This window comes from Vipera ursinii, assembly GCF_947247035.1.
Source record: "Vipera ursinii genome assembly, chromosome: 1".
NCBI lineage: Eukaryota > Metazoa > Chordata > Lepidosauria > Squamata > Viperidae > Vipera > Vipera ursinii.
In genome coordinates this window covers 107,957,707-107,976,237 of record NC_139512.1, presented here as the reverse complement: position 1 = coordinate 107,976,237, position 18,531 = coordinate 107,957,707, and the positions used below count along the sequence as shown (strand labels likewise).

Below are 18,531 nucleotides of genomic sequence, written 5' to 3'. Positions count from 1 at the left end.
GAGGAGAGGTCTCACCACCGCCTCCTTCAAGACGGAAATATATTTAGGAGCAGGTGTGATACATATGTGATACACTTGTATAAAGGGCTGCCTCTAAGAAACCTAAAATTGTTGATATACAAACATTTTAAGAGAATGTCATTAGAATTATACTCAATTAGTTATCTTATTACTATTAAGAAACAGGATGAATGTGAACTCCAGTTGAACACCAGCTCAATTCTTAGTGTCATTATAGCTGTGCATTTTGCCTTACCCCAATTGTGATGAATAATCATATGTCATGAGGCTGAAAGTGTCCACCACTGGGGCCAGCTGATCAAATTCTGTCTTGGTAAACATTCCCAACTCACTGGTTCTTTCAAAGGAAAAAAGAGAACAACAATTGGAAAGGTTATTCATTTATAGATTAATATTCTACAAAAATCAAGTACAAGGCTCTGTCCTAAAGAGCTTAAGTCTAAATAGAAGTGAAAACAAGACAGGGAAGAATGGAATAGAGGCAGGATTAATCCCATTTCTTCAATTGCATTATGTACAGGAAATGATGTTAAAGGGGGATCTGCAGAAAGGGTTTGAAATGTGGCAGCTTACAGACAAGAAACTGATTACATCACAGATTCAGAACAGATTATTTTTGCAATGAGCAAAGGGTTAAGCCACAGAATCTTGGTTCTGCATATTTTGTTTGTCATTCTTCACTCACCTCCCTATGGTTTTTGACCTTTTTTCTGACAAAATTTCTTATAGGTTTGATCAAAAGGATGGCTATTTAATACAGATAGTCTTCGACTTAAAATCATAATTGAGTCTGGAATTATGGTTGTAAGACATAACGGTCGTCAAGTGGTCATCATGTGAGAGACCTGATTTTACACCTTTTTTGCAGCATCATTAAATGAATCACCACAGTCATTAAGCAAATCTGTGCTATTCAGTGAACACCTCAAGGAGTAGGGGTTTTTTTGCTCTGAAACTCCAATTTCTAGCAAAAATGGACATAAATTGCAGTCACGTGATCGTGGGATGCTGCAAATAGCTGTAAATATGGGCTGATTGCTAAGTGTTCAAAATGGGATCATGAGACCAGTGGGGGCACAGCTCCCAGAACTTCGAATATGGGTTGTGAGTGCCTTTTTTTGGGTCTGTTGTAACTTTGAACAGTCACTAAGCGACTGGTCACAAGTCGAGGACACAAAAATGTCCAACTTGTATCACAATAGTTTGGAAAAGTCTTATGTTTAATCCCAGGGTGAGATAATTCCATTACATGGTTTTTCCCATTAATTCTTCATATGGTCTTTGTTTACAAGAACAAGCCTTGTCCTGAGATGTTGACCCTAGAAAACACTTGACCTGTATTTCCTCAAATACCTGGCTTCTAGTTACCTTGAATAGGAAGAGTATTGGAATTTTACTCAGGGCAAGGAGGAAAAACAGACTTCCAAATCAGTACTGTATATTGTTATGTGAACTTTTCAAGGTTTCTTCAAAATAATCTAGCTAGGCAAACTTCTGGTAAGATGGTAATAAGGGAGGCTGTATTTTTTATGAGATAGATAAAACTGCCTTGCTTGCTTTTTATTTTTATCCTAGATTTTAAGTACAGTTCAGCCTGCAGCTTTGCTTTGCTTGTGCTTTAGAAACATCCCTCTTCCTGTTGTTCCTACTGATTTGCATTTTCTTTTCCATCGCAGCCCCTTCAATGAGGCAAGTGGGAGTTATGCAGCATAAAGCTGTTTTAATAGTGCTAGAGAAAGTTGCCAAAAGCCAATCTGCAGTGAAGCCTTTAGAAGCAGTATCATTATGTAATCCCTACAAATGATAAATGAGGAAGGGAAGAAGTAGCAATAAGCTAGCAAAAAAAAAACTTTGTTCCTCCTGAGTCCACCCTTAAAGATGAGTAAAGAGTGTCTCATTCCAACTTGGAATGGTTCTGAATGAAATATTTTCCTCTACATATAGGCCTTCTTGCTTCTATTTGTTGCTTTCCAGTTTTTTATGTATCAATAAAGGAGAATATTTTTACTGTAGATTCCAGCGTATAAGACTACTTTTTAACCCATGAAAATCTTCTCAAAAGTCAGGGGTCGTCTTATACGCCAGGTGCTGAAACTTTAGGGACAGGGCTGGCTGGAAAACCTGGAGCGGATCTTCCATTTAGTCTGCGCAGGGAAAGCGGGACCAATTGGAGTAGAAGCTGCAGTCTGTGATTTTTTACAGGCTGGGGTCTGGGCTTCTTTCCTTCTAAAGTTGAAGAACAGCTGTAGGCAGGTGGGGAATGCAAGAGCAATTTGAAAGGCAGGTGGGGAATGCGTAGCAGAGCAGCAGCTTAGCTCTAAGGACACGTTTGACTCAGGAACTGGGCAGGCTGGCTGGAAAACCTGGAGCGGATCTCCCATTTGGTCTTTTTTTTAAATCTCATTTATATCCTGCCCTTCTCCAAAGACTCAGGGTGGCTTACAATTTAAAGCACAAATCAATGTGCTTAGCAATAGCCTTCATTCTATGTATATGCCTGCCTATTAGAGCTTTCAACACCCCCCCCCCCACAAGCAGCATTATTACAAAGTCAGCTTATTGCTCCCAACAATCTGAGTCCTCCTTTTACCTACCTTGGAAGGCTGACTCAACCTTGAGCCTGGTGGGATGAGAACCTGCACTAATTGCAGGCAGCTGGTGTTACATAAGGCTCTGCGCAGGGAAAGCTTTAGAGTGAATTAGGAAAAGTGAAAAAGTGAATTAGGAAAATAGGAAACGGTTGCTGGAATTGGGTATGTGTAGTTTAACGAAGAGAAGGGTGAGGGGTGACATGATAGCAGTGATCCAATATCTCAGGGGCTGCCACAAAGAAGAGGGAGCCAAGCTATTCTCCAAAGCACCTGAAAGCAGGACAAGAAGCAATGGATGGAAACTAGTCAAGGAGAGAAGCAACCTAGAACTAAGGAGAAACTTCCTGACAGTTAGAACAATTAACCAGTGGAACAACCTGCCTCCAGAAGTGGTGAATGCTCCAACACTGGAAGTTTTTAAGAAGAGACTGGACAGCCATTTGCCTGAAATGGTATAGGGTTTCCTGCCTTAGCAGGGGGTTGGACTAGATGACCTCCAAGGTCCCTTCCAACTTCTTCTTCTTCTTCTTCTTCTTATTATTATTATTATTATTATTATTCTTATTCTTATTCTTATTATTATTATTATTATTATTAAGTTTAATCCATTTGCACTGTTTTATGTTTACATGTTTGATGACAAACAGCCTTATGTTTATAAGTGACAGTTTTCCTACTAAGTACCTGCATGTCATAAGCATTTGAATTAAAATTACCATATTAAAATCAAATCTGATGTTTTTTAATTTTTATTTGGTGTGCGTTGGAAGAGGGGTAGTCTTATACGGCGAGTATAGCCCAAACCCTATAATTTAACAGGAAATGTAGGGGGTCATCTTATACGCCCAGTCGTCTTATACACCGGAAAATATGGTAGTTCAGGGTTGAAGTGAGGGGTCCTTGGTGTTCTCTGAACCAGATTGGTTTCTTGCAGACATTTCATTACCCAAACTAGATAACATCATCACTGCTTGTAAGTCCTTAGTAAGCCCTTACTAGCTTTGATGCTGTTAACCTAGTTTGGGTAATGAAATGTTTACAAGAAAACAACCAAGCTCAGAGAGCACCAAGGATCCCTCAGTTTTTTATGTCTCACCCTGAAGATCCTACAGAGAGGACATTACCATGGGAGATTGTGATAGATTAAGTCCTTGAAGGCACTGAACAAAAGGATACTCCTTGCAATCAATCAATCAATCAATTAATAGCAGGATAAATCAACTAAGTATTACAGGCGTCTTCCCTACTTCTGGAGTATCTGTTACTAAGTGTAAAATTGCTTAGAGCAGTGTTTCTCAACCTTGGCAACTTGAAGATGTCTGGACTACTGTAATTCTCAAGTCAGCCATGGTAGTTGGAAAATTCTGGGAATTGAAGTCCATACATCTTCAAGTTACCAAGGTTGAGAAACACTGCCTTAGAATCACCCCCAAATGATCACTCAATATGACTATTTTGCCTTACTCCAGGATGTAACAAAACAGTAAACAATATAGCATATGAGATTACACAACCTAAAAAGGTAGTTATCTGGCTAGCCACTCTAAATTTCTCCCCAGATGCAAGATGAAGTAGCAAGAGAGGAACATAATGAAGAGAACACGATTTCAGAATCTTGCTACTGATCCTCATCTCGAGGAACAACACACACACAAAAATATGCCTCTTGCTGACCTCTCATATGTAGGGAGCCAACAAGTAAACGTCAACAGACCTATTCTGGTATGGAATCTAGAAAACCCAGTGATAAAGTCCTTTTGGACAGAATGTAGATAATTATTAACAACTATAGCCGAAAATGTTTATAAAAATGCTGAGTTCATTGGCCAGATAGGCAAAAGTGAAGCAAGGATAGCAGCTGAAGGCAATTAGCCCAATCTTACTATGCACTCCAAGGCCCACTTTAGTGTAGTAGTTAAAGCACTAAAGTTGGAAATCAGGAGACTGTGAGTTCTAGGCCTACCTTAAGCACGAAGCCAACTGGGTGACCTTGAACCAGAGATTTTGTCTCAGATGTACTTCTGAAATGTTGCCAAGAAAACTACAGGGACATCTCCAAGCAATTGCCAGGAATCAAACATAATTATTAAATACACTATTAAGTGTGTAATGAATAGTGAGGGAGATGACCAATCAAAAAGGACAGGGCAAAGGAAAACTCATAAAGAAACTCATAGGAACCTCCTATTACTGAAAAGAACAAAAATATTAAGAATTCTGAATATCTCAAGCCAGAGGGAAAGAGAAACCTGAAGAAAGTGACAAATATTCTTGACAGAGACCGTGAGCCTGAAAAATATAAGGACATTTCTGAGAATAAGGATGCCAGAAGGCCAACAATCTGTCATAAAGGTCATGGCCTGATCCAGAGTTCAAAGATTGATTTAAGAGAGAGAGACATGAAAACTGTAGTGCATTTGATTAACCACACCAGTTTGAGAAAGCAGTCTTTAAACAACAAATGGAAAAAACCTAAAAGATTTATTACAAAGCCCTGACCTGTCTCTTGCGAATTACACTGTTTTCTTCCCCTTTGGCACCCACAACTAATCACAAATAAGCTAGTGTTCTTTAATTATCCAAAACCAAACTACTATCTAATTCAATTTGACTCCAAGGCCCATTTCCCCCATTTATTCTTTGTTCTCATTGTCTATCGCTTTAAGGACATTGGAAAGGTTGATTATTTAGCTTTTGAACATACAGTAATTTAAACCAAACAACAGTATCACTTTTTTCACGCATAAAATAATCAGATTCAGAATATATATTAAGCAAATGAATGTTATAAAAATCTGAACAGTTGATTCATGGAAGATGGTCTGTATAAGCAAAGAATCATTCACCTGCTTAATGGATTACTTAGATACAATTTTGCTATGTCAACTCATTGGACTAAAAAAGCATGCACAATGATGCTGAACTGTAAATATGTCTGAATGACATTTTTCAGTGAGGTCAGTATGTTCTATCCATGAAAAATAAGATGCCAATTAAAATAATTTTATTTCTGATCAAGTTTAATATTCCAACACTTGTTCCAAGAGCCAGTTGTTTAAAGTGTAGTATTAAGGGATGACCTTTTCCTACTACAGTTTATCCATAAATTAGGAGCAATCTTTAACTGAACAATATGCTTGCACCCATCCATCCTCACAATTGTTCTTTGGCATTTATCACAATTTAAATTGCAAAAACTGTATCAAATGAAGAGTGACAGTTATATTACATGCACCTAAATTCCTAGAAGAAAATCAGATTTATTTCTCCAATTTTAACAGCATGTACTGACTATAAATATATTGTCATTATTTTGGAGTCGAGGATAAAAAGAATATACTTTCCATTAATCATGCCTTTGTGTATTATATTATTTTACACAAATTAAAGTATAATGGCACACTTGTATCATTGTGGTGTAACTCTCCTCAGCCAAGCAAAATATTTGGAAACTAAGTAATTCTTCCTTACCTGTTCTACTATAAATTATGCTAACTAAAATATAAACATAACTCTGCCACGTCCTATTTTCTGTAGATGGAAGAGACAAGCAGTTTTCAGTTATGCTCAATACATGAATCACAAAAATGGGGAAACTTTAGAGTTGTGCTGTGTGTATGATTGAATTTGGCTCAATCCTGCTCCAGGTGATCATTTAAACAGCAAATTGCTTCATATGCTCTTTCTCTGACCTGAAATGTCTAGAATCCCTTTATGTCAACAACAATAAAAGAGTTGTCTTACTCAAGTTAAAAAATGTGATCTGTAAAGGGATTGGCAAGGCAGTCTTTAATGGGATTTCTAAAGATTTGCTGGACATCACACCATCTATGGAGATGCATCACTACCTAAGTCTCCTAAAGGAGGACAGCCCTCTGGGGTACTTGCAAGCAGGAAATGAAAATGTATCCCTTTCCTCACTTTGTTTCCTGTAAGAGCCTTGGTGGAGCAGTGGGCTAATGCCTCCTTAAGTAACACCAGCTGCCTGCTATTAGTGCAGGTTCGCATCCCACCAGGCTCAAGGTTGACTCAACCTTCCATCCTTCTGAGGTAGGTAAAATGAGGACCCAGATTACTGGGGGCAATAAGCTGACTTTGTAATAATGCCGCTTGGGGGGGGGAAGCCCTAATAAGCAGACATATACATAGAATGAAGGCTATTGCTAAGCACATTGATTTGTGCTTAGAATGTAAGCCGCCCTGAGTCTTCGGAGAAGGGCGGGATATAAATGGGATTAAAAAACAACAACAAAAACTACAGTTTATTGGAGGCATATCGAACGTAATACTGTGTCCCAATGATAATAACACTTGATAAAACTGTCCTCATTTATCCAATTTCCTTCCAGAGTCATACATCCAAGTTAGTGACCATCAGCATGTGTTGTGCGTTAATGAATTCCATTATTTGTGTGCTGAGAAGTATTAGTCTTCCAATTAGTTTATTAAATAACCTCACCATTACACCTCACTTTGCTCCTAGAGTTTTGAGGAAAAAATGCCTATCCACTTCCTTTATGCTGTACATAATTTAATATGTTCCAATCATGGCTTTCCTCAAGTACCTTTTTTTCCTAAGTCAGTGCCTTTTATCATCTTAACCTAGTTCCCTAGCTGATAAGTCTTTAGTAACATCCTGTCTAGTCTACCAGGAATTCTATACAAATGATACTAGAATACTAAGTACCAGTTATACTGGATGCTTTTACAGTTCATAATGATTTAGGACTAGTTTATATATAAGGTTCTTGCCAAAGTTTTAAGTCTGTCTAGACCAGAGGTGCCCAAACTCTTCAGTTCATCAATGCCTTCATGAGCTTTCAGATTGTTCATCAACCCCAAAACTACTTTAATTAATAGTATTAGAAAAAATAATAGTGTTAATAATACTATCAACCTTAGGTAGTCCCAATTATTATCTATGTCACTGGGAAATCATGGTCTAGATGCATAGTCTACAGGTCTATAATCAAGGTTTCTAAGATGGGAAAACATAGGATTTCTTCCAATAGTGGAGTTACATCTTAGTTTTGTTAATTGCAAACTCTGACTTGATTTCCATCAAAAAGTCACATCACAGTTTTATAATACTTTGCTCTGCAAATTCAAGGAATATAGCCTGCATTTAAGGATACATTAACTACTTTTCTTCATAGGCTGACAAGGGCAAGAAGCGGTCACTTATCTCTCTGTAAACCTTACCATATCATTGACTAAACAATCCATATGAACAATAAATATTTGCCCAGGTTTTTTTATTATGATTATTTTCCATTAAGTCATTTTGACTCCTAACAACCATATAGACAGATTCCCTCCCTGACAATTTGTCCCTAACTTCAGTTCATCCAACTGTGCATATATTGCAGTGTAAACTGAATCCATCCATCTTTGTTGCATCTATATGCACATAGATGCTTTTTCTCTGCAGGCTGTTTGGGTAAAGACCAAAAGCTGTCTTTTCCCACACTAGATACAAAATGAAAACTCAAACAAATTCCTAGGTCAAGGCTTAGATGGCAAATTATCTGAAAGATACATTTGATATACATTAGCTTATTACTGTATCTCCATTGCAAATTTACTCATATGTCAGATCGCTAACTTTTGTTTATATCTGATGTCAACGCTTAAGTGGTAACTTGCATAGTCTCTTCCCAAGAAACTCTGGCTGCTTGGATGAATCCACTTAAAATTATTCTTTAACTGTAAGTACAACCATACTTTCTATTTTAAATTTAATCTGCACATCACCACAGGTTGTTTTTTTTTTTGAAAAATAAACTGTGCAGTCGTGTTTTGATAAGCCAGTGTATTTCCTGAACTAGACAGTGGTACAGAGATTCTTGTCCCTGGAAAACAACTTGATGATTTGCAGCCAGCTGGCATTTAGCTACACTAATAAAACTAATTGCTTTATGGTGGCTCATAATAGATGGCAAGGCACAGTAGCTCCCTAAAACTGTGATGACCTGAAAGGAAACATTAAAAGCAGCCAACTATTTAATATTCATGGCAGATAGTACTGGATATGGCTCATGGCTCATGGCTGAATACAAGGATTCTGACATCATTTTGTTATACAAATAAATATGAACCATTAGCACACTTCTGGGAAAGAATATGCAGCCATTCTTCAAGCAGTGGCCAGGTTCAATTGGTCACTTTCATTGGTTCTCCCTGCAGCAGAAGAGTAAATTGCCAAGGACAAATGAACATCTGAAAGCCCTTGGGACATAAGCAATGGTTATGGCAGAAAACATTGTTGGAATATAAAAATGGGCTGGTGCACAATGCCTTTGCTGTGATAAGTGTAAAAAAATATATCCAAAAGCTTCATCCTTAGTGTGTTATAGCCAGGGCTTTTTTTGTCACAGAACGCCCAGAACGGAGTTCCTTTTTTGGATGGAACCTTGTAGGGTAGGCAAGGCGGGTTGTATGACGTGTGTGAGTTCCGGCCCTTTTTTTTTTTTTTTTACAAAAAAAAGCACTGATTATAGCACACTTTCTTTGAAGACAGACTTCTTTTCACATATGAACAGGGAAAGCTACAGTCGCTAAACAAGGTAAACCTGAGGTGTACATCTGTGCCTTTTTCACTATGCATTATAGAAAATGAAATATTGTGTTCAACGTTCCAGCATACACATATATACGAATAACAAACATATTTAGCACCAAAAAGCAACAACAGTGATGGTGAAATTACTGTTGATAGCAATATTCCTCACAACACAGAGGAATATTAGGTACTAGGGCTGGAACTGGAACTCCCTGCACACCCACACAGAAACTTACTAAAGGTCAGAACTATGGTCTATGCAGGGCGGGGTGAAAAATGATAAAATCCAAATGAGGGCAGAAAATATTCAAAGCAATTTTCCATTCAAAGCAATCCCCCAATTGATTGACTGATTATGGGCCATCAAGCTGTTTAGATTCCTAGCAAACACAGTTTCTAATCTATATTATATCAATATCAGGCCACAACCTAACTGATATTAACTGATATTAACTGATATTAAATGAATCCTGGAACAAACACTAAAAGATTCTTGTTCTGCTGCGTTCCATACCCCAACTAGCTGAAAAATCCAAAATGTAGTTCATTTTATCTCCCCCCCCCAAATCTTAAGAACTAATGCTGATTCATAGCTTCATGATGCAAACATTGAGGCACAATTCATGAACTATATTATTCACCTTGACTATAAAAATTAATCTGGCAACAAAAAGGATGCTACACTCCACAATGGCATACGTAAGAATGCCAAACAACTTTGACCCTTCTTATAACTGCTCTATTAAAATATTATCAATAGAAAGTACAATATGAGGTTTTACATGCCAACAGGATGTAAACAGGATTTATTCAACAGGAATAGCCAACACCCCAGAAGACAAGCTCAAAATCCAAAAAGATCTTGACAGACTTGAATAATGGGCTTTATCTAACAAAATGATATTTAATGCGGAGAAAGACAAAAAACACAAAAACAACGCAAGACAAAAGAGCAATGATGGTACAGAAAACAAAACCAGATAGGAACAATAAGGAAGAAAATGGTCACCAAAGGCCTAGGTCAGGGGTAGGCAACCTCGGCTCTTTTATGACTCATGGACTTCAACTCCCAGAATTCCTGAGCCAGCATAGCTGGCTCAGGAATTCTGGGAGTTGAAGTCCATGAGTCATAAAAGAGCCGAGGTTGCCTACCCCTGGCCTAGGTGAAGACTCACATCTATGGGGTGGTGGGGTGTTTCTTCAAAACACTAATAGGGTGGGAGTTGTTTGAATTTTGGGTGGAGGAATCTCAGTCCAGAGGATTCTCACTGCTATAAAAAAAATGTATGCTTACAGAGTACAGATGGCTTTGTTTAGTTGTTGGAACCCTGAGCATACCAAACCTATCTGACTGAACCGTCTGGGCAAAAGGTTCCTGACCACAGCTGCCACCGGCTTATTGAGCAGGAGCTGTGAAACCCCAAATTGTACACCACCTTTGAATGGGGAAGTGCAACCCCAACCAAGGTCAAAGTTGGAATATCCCAGATCTGGCAGTCTCAAAACCCAGTCACTTGGTCTTGGTAGGAGTAAGTCAGAGGCAGTTCCTCTTCATCCAAACCCACACAGCCTCCAGACATTAGGGGAAAACCTTGTCAGCCTTACTTGGGTAGCCTTGAAAGATATAACTGGGTATCCTCAGGGTACGGATATAGCAAACCCCAAAACAGCTGATGACCCCACCAAGTAGTTTCATGTAGATGTTGCAAAGGGCGGGTGGACAACATAGAACCCTGAGACACCCCATGAATGAATAAGAGGCCTGGGGAATTATCCCTTTCTACCAGCCAACACTGACTGAAGCCTGGAAAAAAAGAAGACAAGCCCTGTAACCGAAATACAATCCCAGAAAAAGATGTGGCCGCTTTCAGGAGTTGCTGGCAGATGCTGCACCAGCAGCCACGTACACTCTGAAGCTCCCTTGTCCTTTCAAGTCTTACGCATTGCACAGACCTGCCAGCTAACATTTCCTAAACACACAAAAATCCTCAAGTAGACTCCAACTGACAAAAGGTGTTTAAGACTACAATGCTACACGCGCTTTCCTAAGAAAACATACATTTCTCTTGTTATGGCCTGAGGAGACTGCTTGTGTAGGATATACAGTATGTAGTAGCATAAATGCAATTTCAAAATAGTTTGCTTTATGTTCTAGGACAGTAGGAGCATCCTTCAGGATAGAAGGGACAACACGGGAGACTTGAATATAGCCAAATGATTGTGCACAGTTTATGCATGAAGGGGAAATTCTTAATACTCCAAATCAGAGGTGAAAACATTACCACTTGCTGATGTAGCATATAAAAAAATATGCGTTGCCATATGGCATTCTTAAAAACTACAATCCAGTATAATTCCACAACTATGTATGTTGAAGTGTACTGCAAGAAGAAACAAGCTATCAATCCATACATAGGCACTTTATGGAGTTGTTGCACAAAAGAGGCCTGAAAGCAATACTACGTACCATCACCACCCCAGAAATATTCAGAGGACATCAGCCTCCTGAATTCTTCCAGTGACTTCGATGACCAGGAACATATTAGAATCGTCTCATAACCCTCAGCTTTTATTTCTAAGTTGTTGCTGAAAATGGACAGTGCCCATTCCTCCTCTGCAGCATTATAGGCATTCGGAGTTTCTAGCATTTAAAAAAATGGCTCTTTAAGGTTGTTTCAAGCCATTGTGAATCATCAAATCCTGACTGAACTTCCCTCATTATTCAACTACAAATTGGAATAATTCTGTAAGAAATTGAACTCTAATGATCCTTACAGATCTTGATAAACAACCTTTCTTTTCGAAACTGTTTATTTTAAGCTAATCTTTCACATGAATCTGTTTGGATAAAGATCTCCTCAAGAGTTGCAGGACATCAACAGCTGTGGCTCAACTGTAGCTTAGCTAGAGAGAGAAGTTGCTGTACATCAGAAGTAGGCCACATTTTGAGGCCAGTAAGCACAGCTGAAATATTTGGCACATTGAAGGCATTTGTACAAAATGGGTATCATGGGAAAGCTTGCTTATTTAAGCAAGCAATTAACTGCCATGCCAAGTGCAACCAGTAACAAAACACCTATTTACCAGAAAGCAAGGTAGATGTATTTGTAAAGAAAGCTTTGGGCTGCAGACATACAGGTACAGTAGTCCTCACGACTGGAATTGAGCCCAAAATTTCTGTTGTTAAGCAAGACAATTACTAATGTGAATTTTGCTCCCATTTTACAACCTTTTGTGCTACAGTTGTTAAATGAATCAGTGCAGTTATTACGTTAGTAATACAGTTGTTAAGTGAATCTGGCTTCCCAATAGACTTTTGCTTGTCAGAAGGTTGCAAAAGGTGATCAAATGACCTCAGGACACTGCAACTGCAACTGCAAGTACATGCTATTTGCCAAGCATCCAAATTTTGACCATGTGACCACTGCTACAACAGTCACAAGTGTGAAAAACTATCATAAGTCACTTTTATCACTGCCATTGTAACTTTGAATGGTTACTAAACTAAAGGTTGTAAGTGGAGGATTGCATGTATACCATTTGAATTACAAACATGATTAGGTAGCCTAGATGCAACATGCCGCCTGAATGGTGACACTAGTTAGCTATGACAGTACTGGGCTAGCTGAGCCAATGATTTAACTGAAAGAGGATAGGGAAAGAGGGAGCACAGCTCAAGACTGAAAGGAAGGATTTTTGTTCATCTGCTTTCCAAAGCCATCAACAGACAAGGCTGCAGCATCTCATTAAGCTAACAAATCAGAACAATCTGATAAGGATTATTTGCTGAAACTGCAGAGTTTCTTCAACGTTGGGGCATATAGACAGATAGCAGATAGCTGTGCTTTTAAATTACAACAACACTTATTTTAGATTTGGTTATATTTTTTTTCTTTTTCTTGTGTGTCTTTCACATCTTTGGCTTACTATGCCTCACCCCATTTCTATGCTTTGCACAGTGTTTCTTCTCCCCGAAGAGAATAACAATATATATAGGCACATATGTCACACTTACTTGAAAGAAAGAAAGAAAGAAAGAAAGAAAGAAAGAAAGAAAGAAAGAAAGAAAGAAAGATAGAAAGAAAGAAAAAGAAAAAAGTGGACAGTTTTTCACAATCAATAATCCCTCTAAAATGTTTTTCCATATTAAGGGTAAATTGTGAAGTCAGGTACACTAGTACACTTTCATGATATCACGCTGACTCAATAACAGCCTTTGAAATGAATCCGTTTCGAAGCAATCTACAATAAGAGCAACAAAACTGAGCTCAAGATTCTTTGGACAAACCATATTAAAAGGGTCTTCATGACATCTTTGCTTGTATGTAAGCTCTTCTGATAACAGAATGTTGGACTCAATAAACCTTTTATGAGTTTAGCAAAGCTCTTCTGATATCAGCTGCTCAGACTAATTAAGGCAGGCAAAATGGAAAGGTTACTATCTCTGTACAGTACAGTTAGGAACAGTATGCTGCATGTAACTAAAAGGAGAGAATGAAATGAGGTACAAATTATAAATCTGGATGAAAAACAAAAATGACTTCTAAGAAAGACTCCAAAGAAATTGCTGACAGTAGCTTTTGCCTAGTAGGCTTTGGGTTGGAAACTTTTTTTGGTGTTTTTTTTTAAAACCTACCTTTATTATTTTTATAAATAACTCAAGGTAGCGGACATGCCTAATATTCCTTCCTCCTTCTATTTTTCTTACAACAGCAATCCCTGAGGTGAGCTGGGCTAAAAGAGATTGACTGGCCCAAAGTCACCCAGCCGGCAGGAATAGAACTCAGTTTGCTGTTTTCTAGCTTGATGCCTTAGGCCACAGGTCTGCAACCCGCGGCTCCGGAGCCGTATGCGGCTCTTTCAGCCGTCTCCTGCGGCTCCCAGTCCTCTGCCATGTGCAGTTCAAAAAAAAAAGTTCAATCAATTCAAATATGCAGGGTAAGTGCATATCTCGCCTTGGCTCCACTCTTCAGTCAAACCCTGTTCTGTGCATGCGCGCATGTACGCGCATGTGCACACATTTTTTGCAGCTCCCAGTTTTTCCTTTTGTGAGGGAACCGGTTCCGAGTGGCTCTTTCACTGTTTCAGGTTGCTGACCCCTGCCTTAGGCACTAAGTCAAACTTATTCTTTAGGAGCCTTGTTTACGGGTAGTTCTCGACTTAAGACCGCAATTGAGCCCAAAATGTCTGTTGTTAAGTGAGACATTTGTCAAGTGAGTTTTGCCCCATTTTACAACCTTTCTTGCCATAGTTGCTAAGTGAATCACTGCAGTTGATCAGTTAGTAACCCAGTTATTAAGTGAATATTGCTTCCCCATTGACTTTGTCACAAAAGAGATTACATGACCTTGGGACATAGCAACGGGCATAAATATGAACCAGTTGTCAAGCATCTGAATTTTGATCACATGATCATGGGGATGCTGCAACGGTTGTGTGAAAACCGGTCATAAGTCACATTTTTCAGTGCCGTTGTAACTTTGAACAGTCACTAAACAATCTGTTGTAAGTTGAAGACTACCTGTATTTGCAAGCTTTTCCCATAATTTCAACAAACCAAAGGAAGTTTTTATCACATGTATTTTCTGATAGGTTAACAGCATGTTATGACATCACTTTTAATAATCCAACAAATATTTGTGAATTACTGTTTAGTTGTATGTAAATTCTCTTTAATAAAGATCTCTATAAAAGGAAAACCGAAAACCTGACATAATACTTACAACATTCATTCGACTGAGGACTGGTAATGTCCTTATTTCTTAATAAACAGAGAAGCACACTCTGAGCATCTGTATTCATATTTCCTGAAATTACTGGAATTAGTTGTAAACTATCATAGAAAGCTCTGTTTCAGGTCTTCCTCTGATGAAAATATTGCTGTGATATATACGCAGCATTTCCTCCAGGATATATTTACTTATCTACTATATCAGTGGTGACGAACATATGGCACGTGTGCCACAGGTGGCACGCAGAGCCCTCTCTGTGGGCACGCGCACCTTCGCCCCAGTCCTAGGCGTTCAACTGGGTTTTATAAAACTTTTTCACTTTAGGCCTCCACTGCTGTATGCAAAAAAAGAAAAAAGGTTCAATCGATTCAATTTCAACTTCTTGCGGGGAAAAAAAAAGATCTGGCAAAGTTGGAATTGATTGAACTTTTTAGTCCCACCCAGTCTGCCGTTACCACCGCAGCCAAGCCCACCCAATGGGCCACATCCACCCAAATGGCCATACCCACCCAATGGGCCACGCCCACCCGGCATCCGACGACACATAAGTGGATTTTGGGTTGCAGTTTGGGTACTCGGTCTCTAAAAGGTTTGCCATCACTGTACTATATAAAAAATATAGGGGATTTTTGATTTAATAGACCAAAATGAAAGCAATGCCTTTTAAAATCAAATGGGATTTTACACATGGATAGCACCATCTTACCTATATGTTACACAACTGTAAAATAGCAAATGGGATTTTAGGTATGCACAAAATGATTTATTCTCTTGTGCTACAAAGACTACTTAACTAAGAACCAGTAAATTGACAGTATATAGTTCCCAAAACCATTCAGAAAATATACTGTCTGAAGAAACACAGTTTACAGAGAAACATGCTTTCTGATTTCTTTTAACTAGGAACTGAATCAGAAGGCATTTTGAGCAGGTTCAATAGAAAGCTTCTTTATTGGATGATTGATCTCTAAAGTCAGAACTCTGCCAAAATGCAAATTTTTTGCCCAGAGAATGCTCACACATTCAGCAAAAAGATGTCAAGTATTAAATCATCATGAGATGTGCTGACATCTATCAACCATTTATCAAAATGTGCAATAAAGGTGTGATGCTTTGGAATGAAGTACTCTGAACAACCCCCTTCAACTTTCCAGAAGCTAAGTGTTTTCATTCTGAGGTGTTCAGTGAAGGAATTTCACAGATGTCATTACTCAGTAAAGTCAAAAGTATCTATGACTTCACTTTACCTTAACCAAACAATAAAGTGTGTTTTGACTGAAAAGAATATATTCAATTACAAAAGCTCAACTGTAATTTAGTTTCCAACACGTTAAATATATGCCCACTAAAAACAGTAAATACCAAATATTAAAATAACAATAAAAAACCCCACCAATCCCCCATCAGGCCAGGCCGGCTTGTTCGAATAAGAATGTCTTTAGATCGCGACGGAAGGAGCGAAGGTTGGGCGCCATCCGGAGCTCAACTGGCAACCGATTCCATAGCTCCGGGGCGCCCACAGAGAAGGATGTCCCCCTGGGGGCCACCAGACAACATTCTCTGACTGGTGGCACCCTGAGGAGGCCCTCTCTGTGGGAACGTACAGGGCGAAGGGGATGCCGGCAGCAGGTGTTCCCTAAGGTACTCCGGACCCCTGCCATGTAGGGCCTTAAACACCATTACTAGTACCTTGAAACTCAAGGTAAAATTATGTATGCTTGAAAATGCAGAAAGCATCCTGTTGAAGACAGGTCAAGGGTTGAAAGGATCTGACAGCCCTCAAGGGGAGACAAATTTGTTTCTCTCACAATACTGAAGGAAGATCTTGGGTAATAAAGAGACTCTGTACTAAGAGGAACACGTGTTTTTAAAAACAACACTGAAATAAAGTGCAATCCGTTCGATTCTTATTTTCTATTAAATCTATTCAAGCCCAATTCCATGTCAGTTTGCCAATTTTGTTTTTACAAAACTCAAAAAAAGAGAAGTGATGTAGAGATTATACCAAGGGTCTTCAAACTTGGCCCTTTTATGACTTGTGGACTCCAACTCCCAAATTTCCTCAGCCAGGCATGCTGGCTGAAGAATTCTGGGAGTTGAAGTCCACAAGTCATTAAAGGGCCAAGTTTGAAGACCCCTGGATTATACTGTAGTTAGCCTTAAAGTGGCTGGGTGAAGAGAAGGAAGAGAAACTGGAAAAGCAAGCCTCTTTTTAAAGCAGAAAAGGGTGTTTACTGTGCATACATGTATGCAGCAAGCCTTGAAGTCAATGCATGCATACAAACCTCAAAGAAGCAAACCGGCTTTACTTGGAAAGAGAGGTTTATTTTAGTGAGGATAATGTTTTTTTCAAATTCAAAACTGAATAGGAATCTAACTAAAATCCCATTGCCCGCCCACCAATCTGAATCAAAGTGAAACCCAGAACAACAATGTTAAACTAAAATAAAATGGAAGTGGGGTAGTGGAGATTGCCTCACAAATATTTCCCACCAGTCTCCACCACTCCAGCAAAAGCATCAGTACAGCCCATAATCCAATTGTTCCTTCTAACAATTCCTTTTTCTGCAGCAGCTGGTTTAGTCAGCCTTTCTCACAACAGCAGATTTAGAAAGGCCTTCTATGCAAACTATTTCTCATGAAAACTCTTATCACCCTAAACTAGTAGCAGTGGAGGTGTGTGAACAGCCCCTCCTGCTAGAAATGTTAACATCCCAGTTGCAAGAGATAACTGTGACAATTAAACAGATTGGAACATTCAAAATACTATTATCTGAAACAGCTTTAACCTCCAAACCATTCTGCATCTTTCTAATAAATATACAGAATGCATGCTCCAGTTTATTATAGGTAATCTGATGGCCGCTCTCGATTCCAAATATTCTGATTTTCTTAGTTTGCCTTTGGTGGGAAAGCATGCATGGAATTTTAAATGTGAAGCGGTATATAAGTCTAAGTGCTACTGCTATTAAAAGATATAGATACTTTAAACTTTAAGACAAAGGCCTTCAAACTTGGCCCTTTTATGATTTGTGGACTTCAAGTCACAAATTCCTCAGCCAGGCACTCCAACAATAGAATAAAATTAATACTTTTATTTTACCCATATTCAACACTCTTCTACAAAATCAAGGTTTTTAGATATTTTGATAAGATGATATGCAAAGAGGATAGGCTATTGCTGAATTAACAAACGCAGCCCAATACTTGGGCTGGACTGGAATGGAAGAAATTAATCTTCAGTGGTATCTCAGAACAGATAAGAAGCAAAAGTAAAGCAATTTGGAACTGCTAATTAAACTCAAGGTAGATTAAACACAAGATAGTCCAGTTACCTCCTTTTTGGATTCGGAGTTGGTCTATGCAGATCAATATGAAACTAACCTATGCCACAGAGCATTCATTTTCTAAGCATACATCCTCAATTTCACGGCGGAGGATTGTAGCTGTGGTATTTATTAATTCTGCAAGTACTTTTGAATATTCAAAAGGAAGCCCATTTGCATTCATAAAAGTATACTTCCCGCGGAAATGGCAAAGATTTCAGCGTATTTGAAAGACCAGTCGCAACAGAGATATATTGTGGAGTGGAGAAGATGGATTGATTATATCCAGAATAAATATG

The 18,531-nt window shown here is 38.7% G+C and overlaps 1 protein-coding gene across 1 annotated transcript in view; it reads right to left on the bottom strand.

Moving 5' to 3' along the window:
• The window catches only part of CHID1 (chitinase domain containing 1), a gene marked incomplete at its 3' end in the record, with an annotated part of 52,875 nt that overhangs the window by 8,818 nt on the left and 25,526 nt on the right, over positions 1-18,531 (bottom strand). Inside the window, exon 8 of the mRNA XM_083359482.1 lies at positions 257-358. Coding sequence (XP_083215608.1) covers positions 257-358 — 102 coding nt within the window. The remainder of the gene's footprint in view (positions 1-256; positions 359-18,531) is intronic.